This window comes from Myxocyprinus asiaticus, chromosome 12 (assembly GCF_019703515.2).
Source record: "Myxocyprinus asiaticus isolate MX2 ecotype Aquarium Trade chromosome 12, UBuf_Myxa_2, whole genome shotgun sequence".
Classification (NCBI taxonomy): domain Eukaryota; kingdom Metazoa; phylum Chordata; class Actinopteri; order Cypriniformes; family Catostomidae; genus Myxocyprinus; species Myxocyprinus asiaticus.
In genome coordinates, this window is record NC_059355.1 from 6,443,751 (window position 1) to 6,461,041 (window position 17,291).

General features: G+C 36.4%; 1 protein-coding gene across 1 annotated transcript in view; it reads right to left on the minus strand.

Moving 5' to 3' along the window:
* LOC127449533 (unconventional myosin-X-like) overlaps window positions 1–17,291 on the minus strand; it is an 87,614-nt gene that overhangs the window by 37,108 nt on the left and 33,215 nt on the right. Inside the window, exons 4-10 of the mRNA XM_051713020.1 lie at window positions 9,702–9,889; window positions 6,677–6,811; window positions 6,186–6,310; window positions 2,005–2,018; window positions 1,733–1,817; window positions 1,486–1,592; window positions 1,245–1,374 (exon numbers count right to left, since the gene is read on the minus strand). Coding sequence (XP_051568980.1) covers window positions 1,245–1,374; window positions 1,486–1,592; window positions 1,733–1,817; window positions 2,005–2,018; window positions 6,186–6,310; window positions 6,677–6,811; window positions 9,702–9,889 — 784 coding nt within the window. The remainder of the gene's footprint in view (window positions 1–1,244; window positions 1,375–1,485; window positions 1,593–1,732; window positions 1,818–2,004; window positions 2,019–6,185; window positions 6,311–6,676; window positions 6,812–9,701; window positions 9,890–17,291) is intronic.

The window sequence follows — 17,291 nt, forward strand, 5'->3', positions numbered from 1 at the left end:
TGTGCAAAGAAAACTGGGTTCTTTTCTACTGAAGACTTTCAATTGAATTACTGTTAATTTTGCTGCTACATTATCCAGTAGACTACTTAACAATAAAGTTTTTCTTAATAGGTTACACATTTATAGTGAAATAATGTGTAGTTAAAGGTTTGTTTCTTTACATATAAAAGAATACCCCAATTAGTATCAAACAGTGAAGTATAGATATTCTAAACAAATTTTGAAAAAAGAACAACAAGACTGGTATCAGATTGGTATCGGAATCAGATTGGAAGAGAAAATTGGTATCGGTGCATCCCTAGTAGAATTCACACCAGAAGCTGTATTAACTACTCAATGATCATTTAAAGTAATCTATATGCAGTAGATAATTTGTCATTTGTAATGTTTACCATGTGCATTTATGGTGCTAATGTGCTTATACGATATACGTGGCTGTAATATGCGCCAATTACACTGCATTGTAATTTATACTGACACTGATTCTACTGCAAAGATGTATAAAAGAGTGTTAATGGGTAGAATACAGACAAAAGAATGATGATAGATAGATCTTCCTTTGGGCAGATATGTGAATGGCTTTCGGCTGCAGATGGCACATGAGTGAATGGACACTTAAGAGTATTTGAGTATATTTGATTCCTTTTGTAAACTAATTAAACCAAAAAATCTCATGACATGTTCTTGGAAAATGTCTCTACGGGAACAGTCATACAGATGTAGGTAAGTTTGCACCAGCTTGCTAATAACGCCGTTGTGTTCATGTTGACTGATCTTAACTGACTGAATGGAAATCAGATGTCTGTCTCAAAGTACCGGTAGGTGGATCTCCAGGTCAGACCTACTGATGACGTGGACCAATGGCAGTAAGAACGCGTTTAGCAGCCTCCTGAAAGTTCACCCTTGCGAGCTGTTGTAAACCTCGAAGTGAACTCAAAAACTGCTTCTTTTTGGCCAGATTTTGTTCGTAATGACGTCACACCTGTTCGTTCTTCGATTTTGTTTGAAGTGTGCAGGGGCCCTTACTAACACACATATTAGTGATTTCTATCTGGCATTAAAAGTTTCACAATATTGTGTTCCTGTAGTTCAACTGGCAGAGCATGTCAAACAATGCCAAGGTCATGGGTTTGATTCCCAGGGAACATATGGAGTAATAAAATACATAAACACTGTTTAGAAGTCGCTTTGGATAAAAGTATCTGCCTAATGGGTAAATGTAAAAGAGAAATGCCACCTCTCACCCTGTTTGGTGGTGATCTGAGCGCCACCTGCTGTCATGAACTCCACATTGCCAAGCTGCAGCACTCCAGACAACAGTTTGAACATATCTCTGATCTCCTCCTCTGTGAACTCCATGACCTTCAGAGCCTCCTACAGAGATGGAGGGAGATCAAATCATTATGCAATTTTTAATAAATTTTTCCCGACCATCTCAAGAATGTGTATTATCAGATAAACTGAAATATTCTCCACTTTTTGTACCATGACGTCGTCAAAAAGCTGCTTGTCATCAAGACTGCGGTCCTTCACACAGCCTGACTGACTCAGGTAGTGAAATGACTCTGGGGGGTCTGCCAGAAAATATGTCTCTAAAAACAGACAGACATGTCAAATACTTTAGTAGGCTACGATTGCTCATTTGTCTTGTGTTGATACATGGAGGAGTACATGTCACATCTTGAGTGTGTGTGAATGCATGCGAGTTTGTGTGTATTCTGCATTCGTTCACCATTTTGACTTTTGTTGGCCCCGGCCAGCAAAGCGTAAAAGATGTGGTAGTTTCTCTCCCCCGGGTTCTGCCTTACCACCCGATTCTGGAACAGATCAGATCACACATGATGAGTGGGCGAGAATCTCACTTTGGCAGACACAAAATGATGGAGTGATTCTTCCTTTGACAAGATTTTCAGTGCCAAAGCATATTAGCAGAACAATGGCCTGTTCTACATTATGTACACCTTTACATTATCATCAAAGATAAGCAGCAGTTGCAAGGTTTACCTTTTCAAGTAAATCTGAAATAAAAAAATTAAGGAAAATGCAGATACATTAAACAGTAGGTTGCTATACAGTATCTTACAGAAAGGACTTTAGGCATGGTAGACACCATTTTTAATTTGATGCAAATGAAACGGAGACTGTGAGGAATAGACAGTCTATTTAATTTGTCATATTGTCCTGAAGTGCTGGGTCACGTCTAAAGATTTTTCCATTTTTTGTCCGCTCAATTTTTTTTGGGAAAGACAGACTTTTAATGTATTTGATAGCTAAGCGAACACATTGAACAGACTGTATGTCTAGCCGACACAGCCCAGTTTTCATTTGCATTAAATTTAAGGCATCACCCCCGGGTCGCTTTTTTCTATATTAGCAATAGGCATGCAAGTACAGCTTCTCATCCACTTAAATGGGGGAAGACTGAAATCTCCAAAACAATATGTTTCAATAACATATGTCAAACCAGAAATGTCCTTAGCTATTTCGATTGGCTATTTAAACTAAAAGGCAGTTTTGACTCGTCCCTCCTTTTCTCTAAAAAAAAAAAGCAAAAATTGAGGTTACAGTGAGGCACTTACAATGGAAGTGAATGGGGCCAATGTTTTATGTTAAAATACACACTGTTTCAAAATTATAGCCACAAGATATAAACAATGTGTGCGTAAACATGATTTTAGTGTCATAAAATCGCTTACTAACCTTTTCTGTGTAAAGTTATAGCCAATTTTACATCTTACTTGCCATGACAATGTAATGTCAACAAAAACTAAATTCCTAAAATGACTGTAAAAATGGCTGTTTAAACAACTTTACAGCTCAAATAATACAAGTTTTAACAGAAGAATTAATGTAAGTGCCTAATGTAAACCCTCCAAAAACTGGCCCCATTCACTTCTGTTGTAACTATAACCTCAATTTTTTCTTTAAAAAAAAAAAAAAAAAAAATATCCCCTTTTCTCCCAATTTGGAATGGCCAATTCCCACTACTTAGTAGGTCCTCGTGGTGGCGCGGTTACTCACCTCAATCCGGGTGGCGGAGGACAAGTCTCAGTTGCCTCCGCTTCTGAGACAGTGAATCCGCACCTCTTATCACGTGGCTTGTTGTGCATGACACCGTGGAGACTCACAGCATGTGGAGGCTCATGCTACTCTCCACGAGAGACGCACAACTTACCACGCGCCCCATTGAGAGCGAGAACCACTAATCGCGACCATGAGGAGGTTACCCCATGTGACTCTACACTCCCTAGCACCCAGGCCAATTTGGTTGCTTAGGAGACCTGGCTGGAATCACTCAGCACACCCTGGATTCGAACTCGTGACTCCAAGGGTGGTGGTCAGCATCAATACTCGCTGAGCTACCAGGCCCCTGAGTTTTGCTTTTTTTTTAAAGAAAAGGAGGGACGAGTCGAAATTCATTTTTGTGGTAATCAACATTATGCCACAAATGCTGTTGATTGAGCTTAACTTGTAATGAACCAGGACCATTCCTTTAATAGGCTATATACAAACAGTATGTTTTTCACTTATATTCACTGTAGCAAACAATTTATTATTGTTTAATAAATTCATATATAAGCAGTTTAATGTTTTTCCATCCTTACAAAACAACTTGGTTACCATACATAATTAATGTATTACAGCTAGGCATGTGACGTATTCAGTTTTAAGGTATATCACGGTAATTAACATGCACAATTTTTTATCATGGGCACTTCAAAATACCGTAAATAATTCTAGATAACCATTTAGCTAAATTGTTTTGATTTTTCTTTTCGCACAGTAGTTTTTATCCCATCCTTGAACTGAGATTTGCAACACTGCATGTATGCAGCACAAATGACACATGCGCACTCTGATGTAAACAAACCAGTGTGGACTAGAAGCATGGTTGAAGGAGGAATGTAGCCGAACCTTTATCCGCCTTCTAATAGGGTTAAGGCAGAAGTGTGGAAGTATTTTGGGTTCCATAAAAATGCAGAGGGATTGCTGGTGGAAGATGGTGTCCCTTTGTGTAAAACATGGCAGAAAAGTGACAGCGAATCACGGGAACACCTCGCACATGTTCTCATTTGCGGGAAAATCATCCCGTGCAATTCAGTGAGATAAAAATTGTGACAGTTCTGCTATGTTTTCCAAACTGTTTTTGAAAACTGAGAGACAACACTTTAAGCGACACCTAGCTAAGCGACAACTAAGACAACAAAGAAAGTGAACTGTTGTACCGTGGTAAAGACAGTTTGCAGTTTGAAATTCAGAATTTGATTTGCTATAAACCCGCTATGCGCTGTCGTAGACATGTAAATAATGTCACGTTATTCTTCATGATTGTGAATTCAGATGACATCATCCTTCGCTCTGCAATCGGTCATTTAAATTTTACTACTCTTCATTTTCTAATGCAAATAGCTCCAAAAGTTGAACACCTAGAAGACTGAAACCACTCTCATCTTGACCTGTCTGATTTGTGAATTTTTTCACAGCAGTTTGTTTTCCTGTCAACCCTTTTTAAGTCCATGAGTCGGGACATGACAAATAAGCGTTCTTCACTTTCACTTTCACATTTCCAACAAACACGCAGTCTGGGTTCATGCAAATTTACTTGTTTTTGATAGAGCATGATTTGTGAAAACTTTCACAATCATATTTGGTCGCGTTTGATTGCATCTTACTGCTCTACCCCCATTGCCTTGAGTAATAATAGGAAATCAGCTTATAATTCTAAAAACTGACCATCTTCACAGGTCACAGTAGGCAAAAAAGACCTTGATGATTTGTGAATTTTTTCACAGATCAGTTTTTGTCTCTTAACCATTTTTGAGTTCTGGAGTCAACAGTTTACCTAAAAGATCTGTGTTATAGGATTTTAGAGGTCTCATTCTTGAAACATGATCATTATGATGGAAAAACACTAGTTTCACAAAGAAATGGATCTGTGAAAACTTTCAGATTGATTTTAGTCTGTTTAGTGGCTTCATGCATATTGGCATTGTGAAAAATTAAGGATGTAAGCCAAAAAAGTAATAAATGGCCTAAAAACAAACTCCTGTCCCGAATTACCCATTTTTGTAATGTAATTCAATACCGTATGATAATACCATATACCGTGATAAAAGCTTCAGCAATTATCGTGACGTGAAAATTTGATACCCTCACATGCCTAATTACAGCTGAAGCAAACCAGTGGTAAAGAAGCATTAATGAGAACATTAAGAAGGCATAAATTCATAGTTAATAAAGATGAAATATACATTTATATATGTAATGAATTGGATATTGTAACGAATGAGGCTGGTATCCTTTCAGCCGGCCACCAGAGGGAGCCCTCCCCCGAATACTGACACTGGACCGTTTTTTCTACGGTTACTTCCTGTTTGAACCATATAAATAGCCATGCTCTTCAATTATGACTTTGTGAAGTATTGCCAGTTTCACTGCCTTACCAAGCGTTATTCTCATTGCCTGTTTATTGCCTACTTGTTATGACCATTGTGCCTGCTTTACTGGATTACCTATTTTGGATTACTGTTTTGCTCTGTTTGCCTGGTTGGACTGATTACTTGTGTAACTTTGCCTGCTTCAACGATTACGTCTCTGCCTTGTGTCTGTTGATTGTAATAAACTTCTTGCATATGGATTCTACCTTCGCCTCCATGTCGAGTCCATTACAGATATTCATTTATGCTTAATTAATGTGTTTATTACTGTTTTAGAAACACTTACTATTACAGCAATTAATGCTTAATAATGGTCTTTATAAAGCACTGACTAATTGCTAGTTAAGTATTTTGCATTTTATGATGAGTCTAATCCACTGCACAGTGATTAACTTGATTAATGCGTCAAATACACTGAAAATGCTTATTCAGTAACACTGACTGGATTATTAAACTTCACTGAAAAATGTTAACCTACAAAATGTGCTCCATGTGGTACCATCTAAACTAACTGGTATTATTCAAGTCAAAAATATTATCTAACATCACTGAATCAACCTACTGTAAATACATCAGGTTATACCAACAAAACAAATTTTAAGGGTTTAATCAGGTAGAAATAGCTCCTTAAGGTAACAACTGTAGGTTACCACTTTTAACAGTGCACAGCAGCATCTATAACGAAGAGACAGGGTGTCTCATATACAATAAGTGAGTGTGAATGCTTGTGTACAATGAGAAGGATACAGTCGACGATGCATCCTCCTTGGATGTTCCCACTTTGAGAGAAATGAAGCTGGATGAATTTCCCAAAGCGACTGGAGTTGTTGTTATAGACCGTTTTGGCATTTCCAAATGCCTCCATGATGGGGCTGCACAAGAGAGAGAAAAGTGTAAAGGATTTTCTATGTGTGAAAGTGTGTTTATGTATGTGGATTAGAGAATGTGGAAAAATCACAAATGAGATCTCAATGGTTTCTCTTACACTGAAAACTGAAAAAATTGTAACTAAGATTTGCCAAATTTGATCTTCATCACATTTCCAACTAAATTATTCCAAGATCAAATTTTCTGAGCGATGCTAACCAGATCTATTTGATAACTTTATGCTCTTCCAATATGTCAGCATTTGTCTCATTTGTGTCTATTTTTATTTCTCCTTTTATTTCTCTATTCAGTCTACTCAGCTATGAAAGAGCAATCTCCGTGTAATGAAGATTTCTTCTTCTTTTGTTTACCTGCTCTGTACGATGGCTTGCTCAACGCGTGTGCTCTTCTCTGCAGGTGGCATCCCGGCAGAGTTCTGGCTCATGACAGATAGGAACTGCAGCAGTAGTTTGGTGCTTTCTGTTTTTCCAGCTCCACTTTCACCACTGTTGTATACACACACACACACACACAGACTCAAGTTTAATTGACCTTAGACTGACATTTGTGTTATTTAACCTGTTTGTCTTCATTGAACTTGCACTGCTGTGAAAGTCGATTGCATTTTGTGGCAGAAAGTCTAAGCCATAGTTGCTTAAACTCAGCATTTAGGTTTAATGCAAACAAGAGTCGCAAACTGAGATAATATCTAATAATGGACCCTCTTCAGTTATCAGTCAGCGAATAAGGCCAACAGCATTTCAAATCTGCTTCACGTTACCTACAAATTCTTTAAAACAAGATACAACTGATTCTAAGTCACAAAAAAATGCTTGATTTTCCCAGAAAGCAGTGGCAGAGACATATCTCTTAAAAACACAAGGGCGAATGCTTGATATATTTATTCATGTTCTATTTGTTTATGCTTGATGTCCACCGCCATATTATCAGACAAGATTTTGTTATTTTCTAACAGAAGTCTATGGAAGTCTTGTATGTTTGAATAGTTTTAAACTGAATTAAATGATCCTAATATACTTTAAAACGTCATTGCCCACTTATAATAGTGAGACAAGGTACCGAGATAAGACACATGCTGTGTTATTTTTCTTTTTCCAAATCTTGAGAAGTGCATGCAGTGCATTAAACCACGTGTCAGCCATTATTTTCAAATAAATACGTATAACATGAGTAACGGGCACCATTTGCTAATGTTACTAACTTACAGTAACATTAATACATTATTAATTACTACTTATTGATTATGATCATAGTAGAGGCAATAAAGAGTTCACCTGAAGGGTTCACAGTGAGTATGTTGTTTTGTTTGCTAACACTAAAGTAATCAGTAGTAATCACAATCAAATGAGGCTTTTCGATTTCAGTGATTGTGATAAGCATTTGTCTTGATTCCTAGTTTCCACTGCGTAATCTAACAATTTCTTTAAAGAGAAAAGCAGATAAAAATGCTTTGTAATGCCACATGTCATCCAACTCAATGTATACCACTTTATGAGCATATTGTACTGAAAATTGCACTGTTTGTGGAAATCTCTAAATCATTCTTATGGGACATTCTTAGGCCTGTCACGATTATTAAATAACCATCTGATCGCTTTTATTTGATCTAACCGTGGTTATTCGAGACAACCGCGATTACTGGGCATTCAAATTCCAAACACATTTTAATGCCCAGATAAGGGAATTGTAAGTGAACTGTATACTGTATAAATGCCATGGACGGCATGTTTGTGTGTGATTCAGTTCAAGTCCGAGTTCAGTCAAGCGTCACTGAGCCGCACCGTGGAGGTCAATCAGCTCCTGTCCCGAAGAGCGTGTGAAGCGCTCTGATGCGTGCGCTGTCAGCAGAGGCTCAGCAGAGGCTCGCGCCAAACTCCCGCGAAAATATAAATGAACAAGTAGAAACTATGATAGTGAATGCAAAGCATTCACTAAACGATCATGTGAAGGCAAATGTTCCTGGTTAACGACACACAGTGACATGGGGGCCTGTGTAGCTCAGCAAGTAAACACGCTGACTACCACACCTGGAGTCGCAAGTTCGAATCCAGGGCATGCTGAGTGACTCCAGTCAGGCTTCCTAAGCAACCAATTGGCCCGGTTGCTAGGTTGGGTAGAATCACGTTGGGTTAACCTCCTCGTGGTCGCTATAATGTGGTTCTCGCTCGTGCGTGGATACCGTAGAGAATAGCGTGAGCCTCCACACGCACTGCATCTCTGCGGTAATGCGCTCAACTTATCACGTGATAAGATGCGCGGATTGATGTTCTCAGATGCGGAGGCAACTGAGATTCGTCCTCCACCACCCAGATTGAGGTGAGTCACTACGCCACCACGAGGACCTAGAGCGCATTGGGAATTGGGCATTCCAAATTGGGGAGAAAAGGGGAGAAAAAATAATAAAAAATGACACGCAGTGAGGAGATGCATGTTTACTCTATTTCTGTGGAGTGATAAAATGATGATACTAAATCTCAAAGGTTTTGCTTCATGACAAATAAGGGCTAGTGGGGTTTAATCAGAGCATTAAAATACCGTGTGAAAGTGAAGAAATTAGGAAATAAATTTTTTACTGTTGCATAATATAATCAAAATATAATATAAATATAATAAAATATATATAAAAATAATATTTTATTTTTTATTTAAAAAATATAAAATATATGGGTTAAAAAACAAGTGTAAATGTAAAATTGACCAAAACTAAAGTTGACCGAAAAGAGAGACATATTTTAAGTATTTAGAAATATTTTGATATTGAAAACAGTATTTTTCATGTCATTCATACATTTTTAAAGCCTTAAAAGGAAATCATAGTTTATCCCTATTTTATTATTTGATTTATATATTTGATGTTAAATATGTAAAAATTACTTTGTCATAAAAAATATGACAATTTATTTGACAATGAATCATGAAAGCCCTCAACGAGACAATTAATCGTCATAATCCCAATTATTTGGTTGACAATTAATCGTCAGCCAAATTTCATAATCACGACAGCCCTAGACGTTCTATGAAGCGAGCAACAGTTATTATGGAGGGCATGAGGGTCAATTAAATGAGTAAAATATGGTAAGTCTATGCACACTGATATTAATGCCCCCAAATACTTTATTAATCCTAATCAATTTGCAATATTTTGACCATTCGCTAAGAAATTCTAAATTGATTAGGATTAATAAAGTAGTTTGGAGCAATAAAATCAGTGTACTTACCATTTTTTCCTTTGTTTATTGCATTGTGTCTTACACCTGTGTCCAATACAGGCTGGATGAGCATACCTTTTACTTTTTTTAATGAGGACAGACGCAGACTCTGTCTCTGTATCAAGGCCACAGTCAAAGAGTGTTGTGCTTGGAGGGGTTACGTTACCTGATCAGCACACATTGACTGTCATGTCTCTTCCATAAGCAGCGGTAACACTCATTGGCAATAGCAAAGATATGTGGCGGCAGCTCGCCCAAATGATGCTGACTGTATAGCTCCACTGCAGAGGGATCATACAGCCCTGCGATCTGCTTATAAGGGTTCACGGCTGCCAGGATAGAGCCTATATTAGTCTAAGAGATAGAGAGAAAGATAAACAGAGAGAACAGGTATAAAAAAATTGGATGAAAACTATTCGACACTAAGCATTAGAATAGATACAGAAAGACATCTAACTCTGGACATACCATAGGCTTCTATTGTTTTTATATAAAGCTAACTAGAATTACTTTATATTCTATGTATACCCTAACCCTATCCATTTTCTCTTTGAAAAAATCTCTGATGAGGGAAATTTAATAATCAGTATGTCAGTTAGGTCACACTTTCGACATCAGAAGCTGGCTGTTTCAGGGTTAGTGGGCCACAAGAGGATTGTGGGTGATGTGTGTCCTTATCTATGAGTGCTGTGACATCACAAATCCATCCTATTTAATATTGACTGCATTAGCAGATACTGGTCTTATTAATGTGTTTAGGTATGGTTGAGTGATTGTGTGTCATTTTCATATATTGAGGCTAACAACAACACAGTAAAATTATTTACTGATCTTAGTGACAGCAGAGCGATTAGATTAACAAGTGACCTTCTTGGAAGCCTGGAGATGTGCCAGACTGGACCAGACATATGGTACTATGGACAATAACCAGTGAGGGCAGGAATAAATAAATCTATGGCTTAACATAATCACTAATGGAACAGGAGAGATTTACCACCTGGTACATTAATTGTTTACTAGATGCTGAATCATAAACCTGTTAAGGAGTAAAACAAATGATTGAGAAAGTATAGATGCTGATATTGTGTAAAATGACATCAAATTGGTTGTTGTGGCTCTAAAAAGTGTCAGTGTTTTTCCTTTCATTTTTGTGTTGTTTTTCCCACTACAGCCCCAAGAGGGCGCTACAGAGGACAGCCATTCTTATTCATGTCGGCTGTGTCTCAGATAAACCAGATAACCACTGCTGTCATTCATCAAACCTAGACACTGGCAGTGGGAGGGGTAAATTTCAGTATCTATTTACCGAGATGGAATAAGAGGGCTCCTTCACATTCACTCCATTGAGCTCAACATGGCACAAATGTGCAGTCCAAAGCAAGATAAACAACACTGCAGACAAATGAGGCCTCACATGTTGCTTTAGATTCTTTATTCAAATGACCTGAAAGCTATTTTCTGACACTGATAGTGAATATTACTCAAGATCTGCTATTATGAGGTATTACAAAGCCATGCATAATTTCCTGTCTTATTGTATCAGAGAACTAGAGCTATTCATCATACTGTGTCTCATAAACCCTTGTATTTCGTTACCTACACACATACTGAGTCAAACACCCCTACAGCCATTGTCACTTGTTAGAGTGAGATAATGGATCATGTAATGAAATGGGTTTGAATTGCTTAAAGGGAAAGTTCATCCAAAATGAAAATTCTGTCATAATTTACTCACCCTCTTGTCGTTCCAAACTTGTCTGGCTTTCTTTCTTGTGAGAACCACAAAACGAGGTATTTAAATGAGGATAGGCCCAATACAATTCCAGTTGATAGTGCCTCATTTTAAAGCTTAAAAAGGTCCCAAAATTATCATAGAAGTATAGCGGAGATCTTTAAAAAAAATCAGTTTAAAACAGAAGTGTTAAATTCATCGAAATGTAATCTTTGTGTCTAATTTTGTTTCATATATTTTTGAAAAACAGTTATACATTTCCTACCAAAAAGAATCATTTAAAGAATTTGAAAATGTTTAAAATATAATATTTAAAAGTTTCAAACATATTTTATAAGGGAATAAAAAATATATATATATGTTTTGTTTTTTATTTTTTATTTAAAAATAATTTTTGCATCAAGGGATATCAGGTTTTCACAGGGTTGTACTAAAAGAAGGTTCTCTGTTTTATTTATTTATTTATTTGATACAAAATGGTAACCTTCATGTTGGTTGATTTGGTGGATTAATTAATAATATTTTAAAACAAAATTGTTTCACTGCTTATTTTTTTTAAGAAGTATTAATAAATACTTATTATGCACTACTCATGCCAACATTTATTTTTATTTTTTTTCCAAGAATTTCAACTTTTACAGTTTTTCTCATTCGCTTTGGCTCAATTCTCGAATTATAATTATTTTTTCAAAACAATCATTTCAAATCTCTGAACAATTAGTTTTTTGTTCACACCAGATTTGAATTTCTTATTCATTTAAGCAAATTGCACGTGTTTTGGCACGTGTGCAAAAGAGTAAGTACAACTGTCTACAATTTGCACAATAACTAAATGCACATGTCTTGCTCATCAAAACTGATGAGTTGATTCTCAGTGAAATTGTCATTCTCTTCACAACTTCTAAACATTCTTTCATCGTGAAAGTCATCACATGCAAATTGATCCATTCAGTTATCAAAATCTGTCAGACATACTGTACATGTATATTCCATAAATATCTATGACATGGAATGTTTGTGATGTCTGCTAAATCTCTGGCCAGACCAACAAGAACGACAGGATGTCCACCAAGAGGATGGGAACTTCTAGTGTTACGTACTGTGAGGAGGTACAATTTATTGTTTTTTACAAAACTACCGCAGGTTTTTTCATTGTTGCATTTTTTTTTTTTTGCATGGATGTCATTTTGTGGCAATTTTCTGTTCACTGTATGACTTTACATGTAAGAAATGTGTAAAAATGGACATACAAATGTGCATATCCTTTTTCTGTGTACTACAGTATTGTACAGTATTGACTTTTCCCAGTAAACTTTTACCTACTGTAAAAGTAAAAGCTCAGTGTGATACACAATAGCATCCAGCTAGACAAACCTGACATTCTTGTATAGTACAGTAAACAGTCAGTGTCAACAAAAAATTAGAACAAAAAGGAAATTTGTATATAACAAACATTTCCAGGGTTGACTGCCATGGTGAAAAAACATCTAAACATTTTGACCTGTACGGCTCGATGACAAAAAAACTTTTCATTTTGGTGGCACTGGCCAATTTACTGACATAATAACAAGGTTTTGATGCATGAATTAAATGTTTTGGGTGAGTAACTACATTTTGCAGACGTGCAATAGAGTTGAGATGTCCCATAAAACAGCTGTGACAATTGCACTTACAGTTTAGAGAATGTTAAGACTGTTTAAAAAAATGAGCCAAAGCGATTGAGAGAAACTATGAGACATACATTTTTTTTTTACTGTCTCCAAATGGTTAAACCACATAACAATTTTTACTTTAAGCACCAGAAAAAATATCAAAATGTCTTAATTGAGGTAATTGAAAACATATTCATCTTAGAAGACAATTTAAATGTATTTTTGAATAACTTAAAGGGATAGTTCACCCAAAAATGAAAATGTTCTCATCATTTACTCACCCTCATGCCATCCCAGATCTGTATGACTTTCTTTCTTATGCAGAACCTAAACAAAGATTTTTAAAAGAATATTTCAGCTCTGTCGATCCATACAATGCAAGTGAATGACAACCAAAATCTTGCAGCTCCAAAAAGCACATAAAGCAGCATAGAAGTAATCCATACTAGTCCAGTGGTTAAATCTATAGCTTAAGAAGTGATATGATAGATGTGGGTATGAAACAGATCAATATTAAAGTCAAAGAATGCAAATCACCAAAAACACAAGAATAAGAATGTGAAAGTGGAGATTGATAGTTAAAACTTAAAAAAGACTTAAATGTTGATTTGTTTCTAACTCACACTTATCATATTGCTTCTGAATATATAGATTTGACCACTGGAGTTATATGGATTACTTTTATGCTGCCTTAGTGTGCTTTTGGAGCTTCAACATTTTGGTACCCATTCACTTGCATTGTGAGGACCAACAGAACTGAGATATCTTTCTAAAAATATTTGTTTGTGTTGAGCAGAAGAAAGAAAGTCATACACATTCTTAGTGCCTTGAGGGTGAGTAAATGACAAGAGAATTTTCATTTTGGGGCGAACTATTCCTTTAATTGATCCGGACAAAAAAAAAAAAAATGAGCATCACTGACCCATATTACAAGTCTTCTGAAGGCATCCGATAGGTTTTGTTGAGAACCAACTTAGAATTTAAGTCATTTTTAGTGAAAACCTTGATATCAGTTACGCAGTCATGAGTGCTATGAGAGAAGCTCATCCACAGTGGCATGTGTGTTAACGCAAGAACTTGCCTTGTTATAGCATTAACAATGCAAGTGGAGCACCTTAATCTGCAGAGCAACTACTTTCTTGCGGGGGACAGATTATCCAGATGAAAACTTGGCGGGGGTCGAATTGTTTTCAGTATTCACCTTAGCATCATCAGTAAGATTCTAGATGGCACACACTTATTTACACATGTCCAGAGGGCAACTACTTTGGTCTCTCTCTCTCTGTCTCACAGACACACACACACACACACACACACACACACACGCATGCACACACAGGCTAAAAAGTGATGAGCTGAATTACCCACATACTGCTGAGGCATCATCTCTACAATTTGGGTGAATTATTTATAACATGTGTTTGTCTTTTGAGGCATTTGTGAAGGGTAAATTAAAGTATAGTTCACCCCAAAATGGAAAAAAATGTTCATCATTCATTAACCTTTATGTTGTTCCAAAACCATATGACCTTCTGTGGGACACTATTGTTAGTGTTCACTAATGTTAGGAACACAGAATGTTAGTCTCAGTCACCAGTCACTTTCATTGCATCTTTTTTCCATACACTGAAAGTGAATGGTGACTGACACTGTCATTCTGTCTAACATCTCCTTTTGTGTTCTGTGGAAGAAAGAAAGTCATACAGGTATGAAATTACATTGTTTTGGGTGGGGTGAACTATCAATTAAAGAACAGATGGTTTAAAGTATGCTCTTATATTTATTTATTCACTTTAACAATCAAACTCAGAGGTATTTTTAATCTATTAATTAATTATGTAAATCTGGCTAATACACAGCTGCAGTTTGCCTTCAACATTCTTTAAAGTGTCTTTAGTCTAAATTGTTTGTTAAAGTGTCATAAACCACTTTAGTACAAAAAAGTTCTCACTACAATAAAAAATGCATTTAGGATAGCTTTTGAGACTGTTATATATCTTATATGTTGATTCACAAATATATATGGTCTGATCTGTTCACCCACTTGCAGTAAGAATGGATGGCGTCTGTGATTCCGAGACAACACTGTAAATTATATTTGTTGTTTTGACAGTATTATTACTGTATTTCCAACTGCAACTTACTGTAGAAACTGTTTACAGTATGTTACTGTCAAACTAAAGTGTATGAGTGGGAAAATAATTACAGTAATTTACTGTTAAATTTCATGAGAACTGGCCCAATCTCAAACCTGCACATACACAATTTAGAGGGGAAATTTGTGGTATTATTCAGTGATCTATTATCAAAAAGATGAAACCCAGGAGATGTCTTCTCTGCATTGGATTTACTCATACAATCGCATAAAAAGTAGAACTGGGAATGCACCTGGCAACCTGTGAACGTTGAGCCTGCACTCGACTCCTCGTCACTTCAGCCTTGAGAGGAGCAGAAGCAAAGTGACCTCTTTTTGACTGAATCAGGCGAGCACCAAAAATCACACTAAACATCTTTTAGCAGTTTATAATTTTTTCAAACACTCATCATTTCACAATGAGGATCTGCATGTAATGATAAAGTTTACGTTCTCAAACAGATACTAGCATTAGTTACAACAGCCATTCTGTTTAGTATTGAAGTAAGCACTTACAAGTGTTGAAATACTAAGTAACCAAATTACCTTGTCTGTGAACAAATGTTGTACTTGTAATGGGAGCCAGCTGGTACATGATAGCAGTGCACCTCACTCCCCTGGCCTCAAGAGGTCCACTAGTGACTTACGATAGAGGCTGTAGACTTTAGCCTCCACGTTAGCGTGCCCACCTCCTGTGCCGGCTCACACCGGTTCGAATCTCGCTTGGAGCGGTTCGAGCAGAACCGGTTACAAATTTACACCGGTCGAACATGCGCAACTCTTTTTTTTCTTCTTTTTTTTATACCGGTCACTTCATTTGACCTTTCCATCTAAAATAAAGTTATGTACAAATATAACGTGTCAATGTTTTGCTCAGAATTTTATTCAATATGCAAGTAACTTCTATCTCAGTCTTTTCTAAATGATGCTCAACCTTGGTTGTTGAGAGTGTGTTCTCTCCCTTAAAAACAAGACTAAAGTTTCATGATGTTAATTTATTTTTGTATTTTTGTTTTCTAGGTCTGGACAGTCAAAGAATGCGATAGTGTTCTTTCAGTCATTTGGACATCTGGTGAAATTAATATTGAAGTATTTGAATGGACTTTTATGTGTGTAGTCATAATTTAACTCTATGATAACATTTATGTGATTTTTGAGTTGTCATTCTGTAATAAATGTTATGTTTGCAAAAAGTTTTGTTATGTCTCAATTGTTTCATTTCTTTAACTTGTAATAGAAATGAGTTACTCTACTCTAAGCTAAAACTGTGCTTAATGTGGTAAGTTCTACGGTATGGACACTACAATTTAATATACAACATACAAATAATTACCGTAATTAATTTTACTGTACAGCTAATTTACTGTATTTTAATATACGTCATGCAAACAACTACCGTAATTAATTTGACAGTACAGCACATACTGTAAATCATTATACAATATGCTGTAAACTACTGTTGATAATTTTACAGTAATTTTGCAGTGGTATGGAATACAGCAGCTTGCTGGCTATTTGTTGCCTGTTGATTTTACATCAAATTGTTTACAGTGAACAATTTATCCTGGGTCTGTTTAAAACTAAACACAATCCACCTGTAGGTAGGTAGGCAGATGATAGATAAATTAAACAGTCTAGCTTTATCTAATTTGAATATAAATATCTGAGCTAATGATAAACTCAGTTTTAAACAATGGAAATAAAACAGTGCTCTAACAGAAACTGGAACATTTAGGCTATCATTGCATTGTTTCAATACATCCTGTATCATATCAGTTTCTTCTGAAAACAGTCTGAGTTATATTAGCTTTCGGATGTTTCTCTTGAAGAAGGAAAACCCTTCAGTCAAACAGGGTTTCCTTTCAGCCTCTGACTGAGAAGTTTTGAGTTAATATCTCTCTGCTACACTAAGACAGGAAACTCTAGTTCCTCTCACAACCAATCAGAGAGCTGTCCACTCTCAAACTCAGAACTGAAAACAACACAGGATTGATTACACAGGAAAAGACAGAGAGAGCTCTTTTACTAACTGCCACCCTTAGATATGCTTAGAGAAGATCCCTGGTGAAAATGTGCAAACCTACAATGACAGATGAAATCATTAATAGTAACAGAAATTCTTGGATAGCCCATGAAGAATATCTAAATCCTTGCTTGGACCAAAAGGGGAACCAGGTTTTGGTATTTGTTTTTTGGGTTATGGTCAGAGTTGCCATGTTTGAATTTCAAAGAAAACTG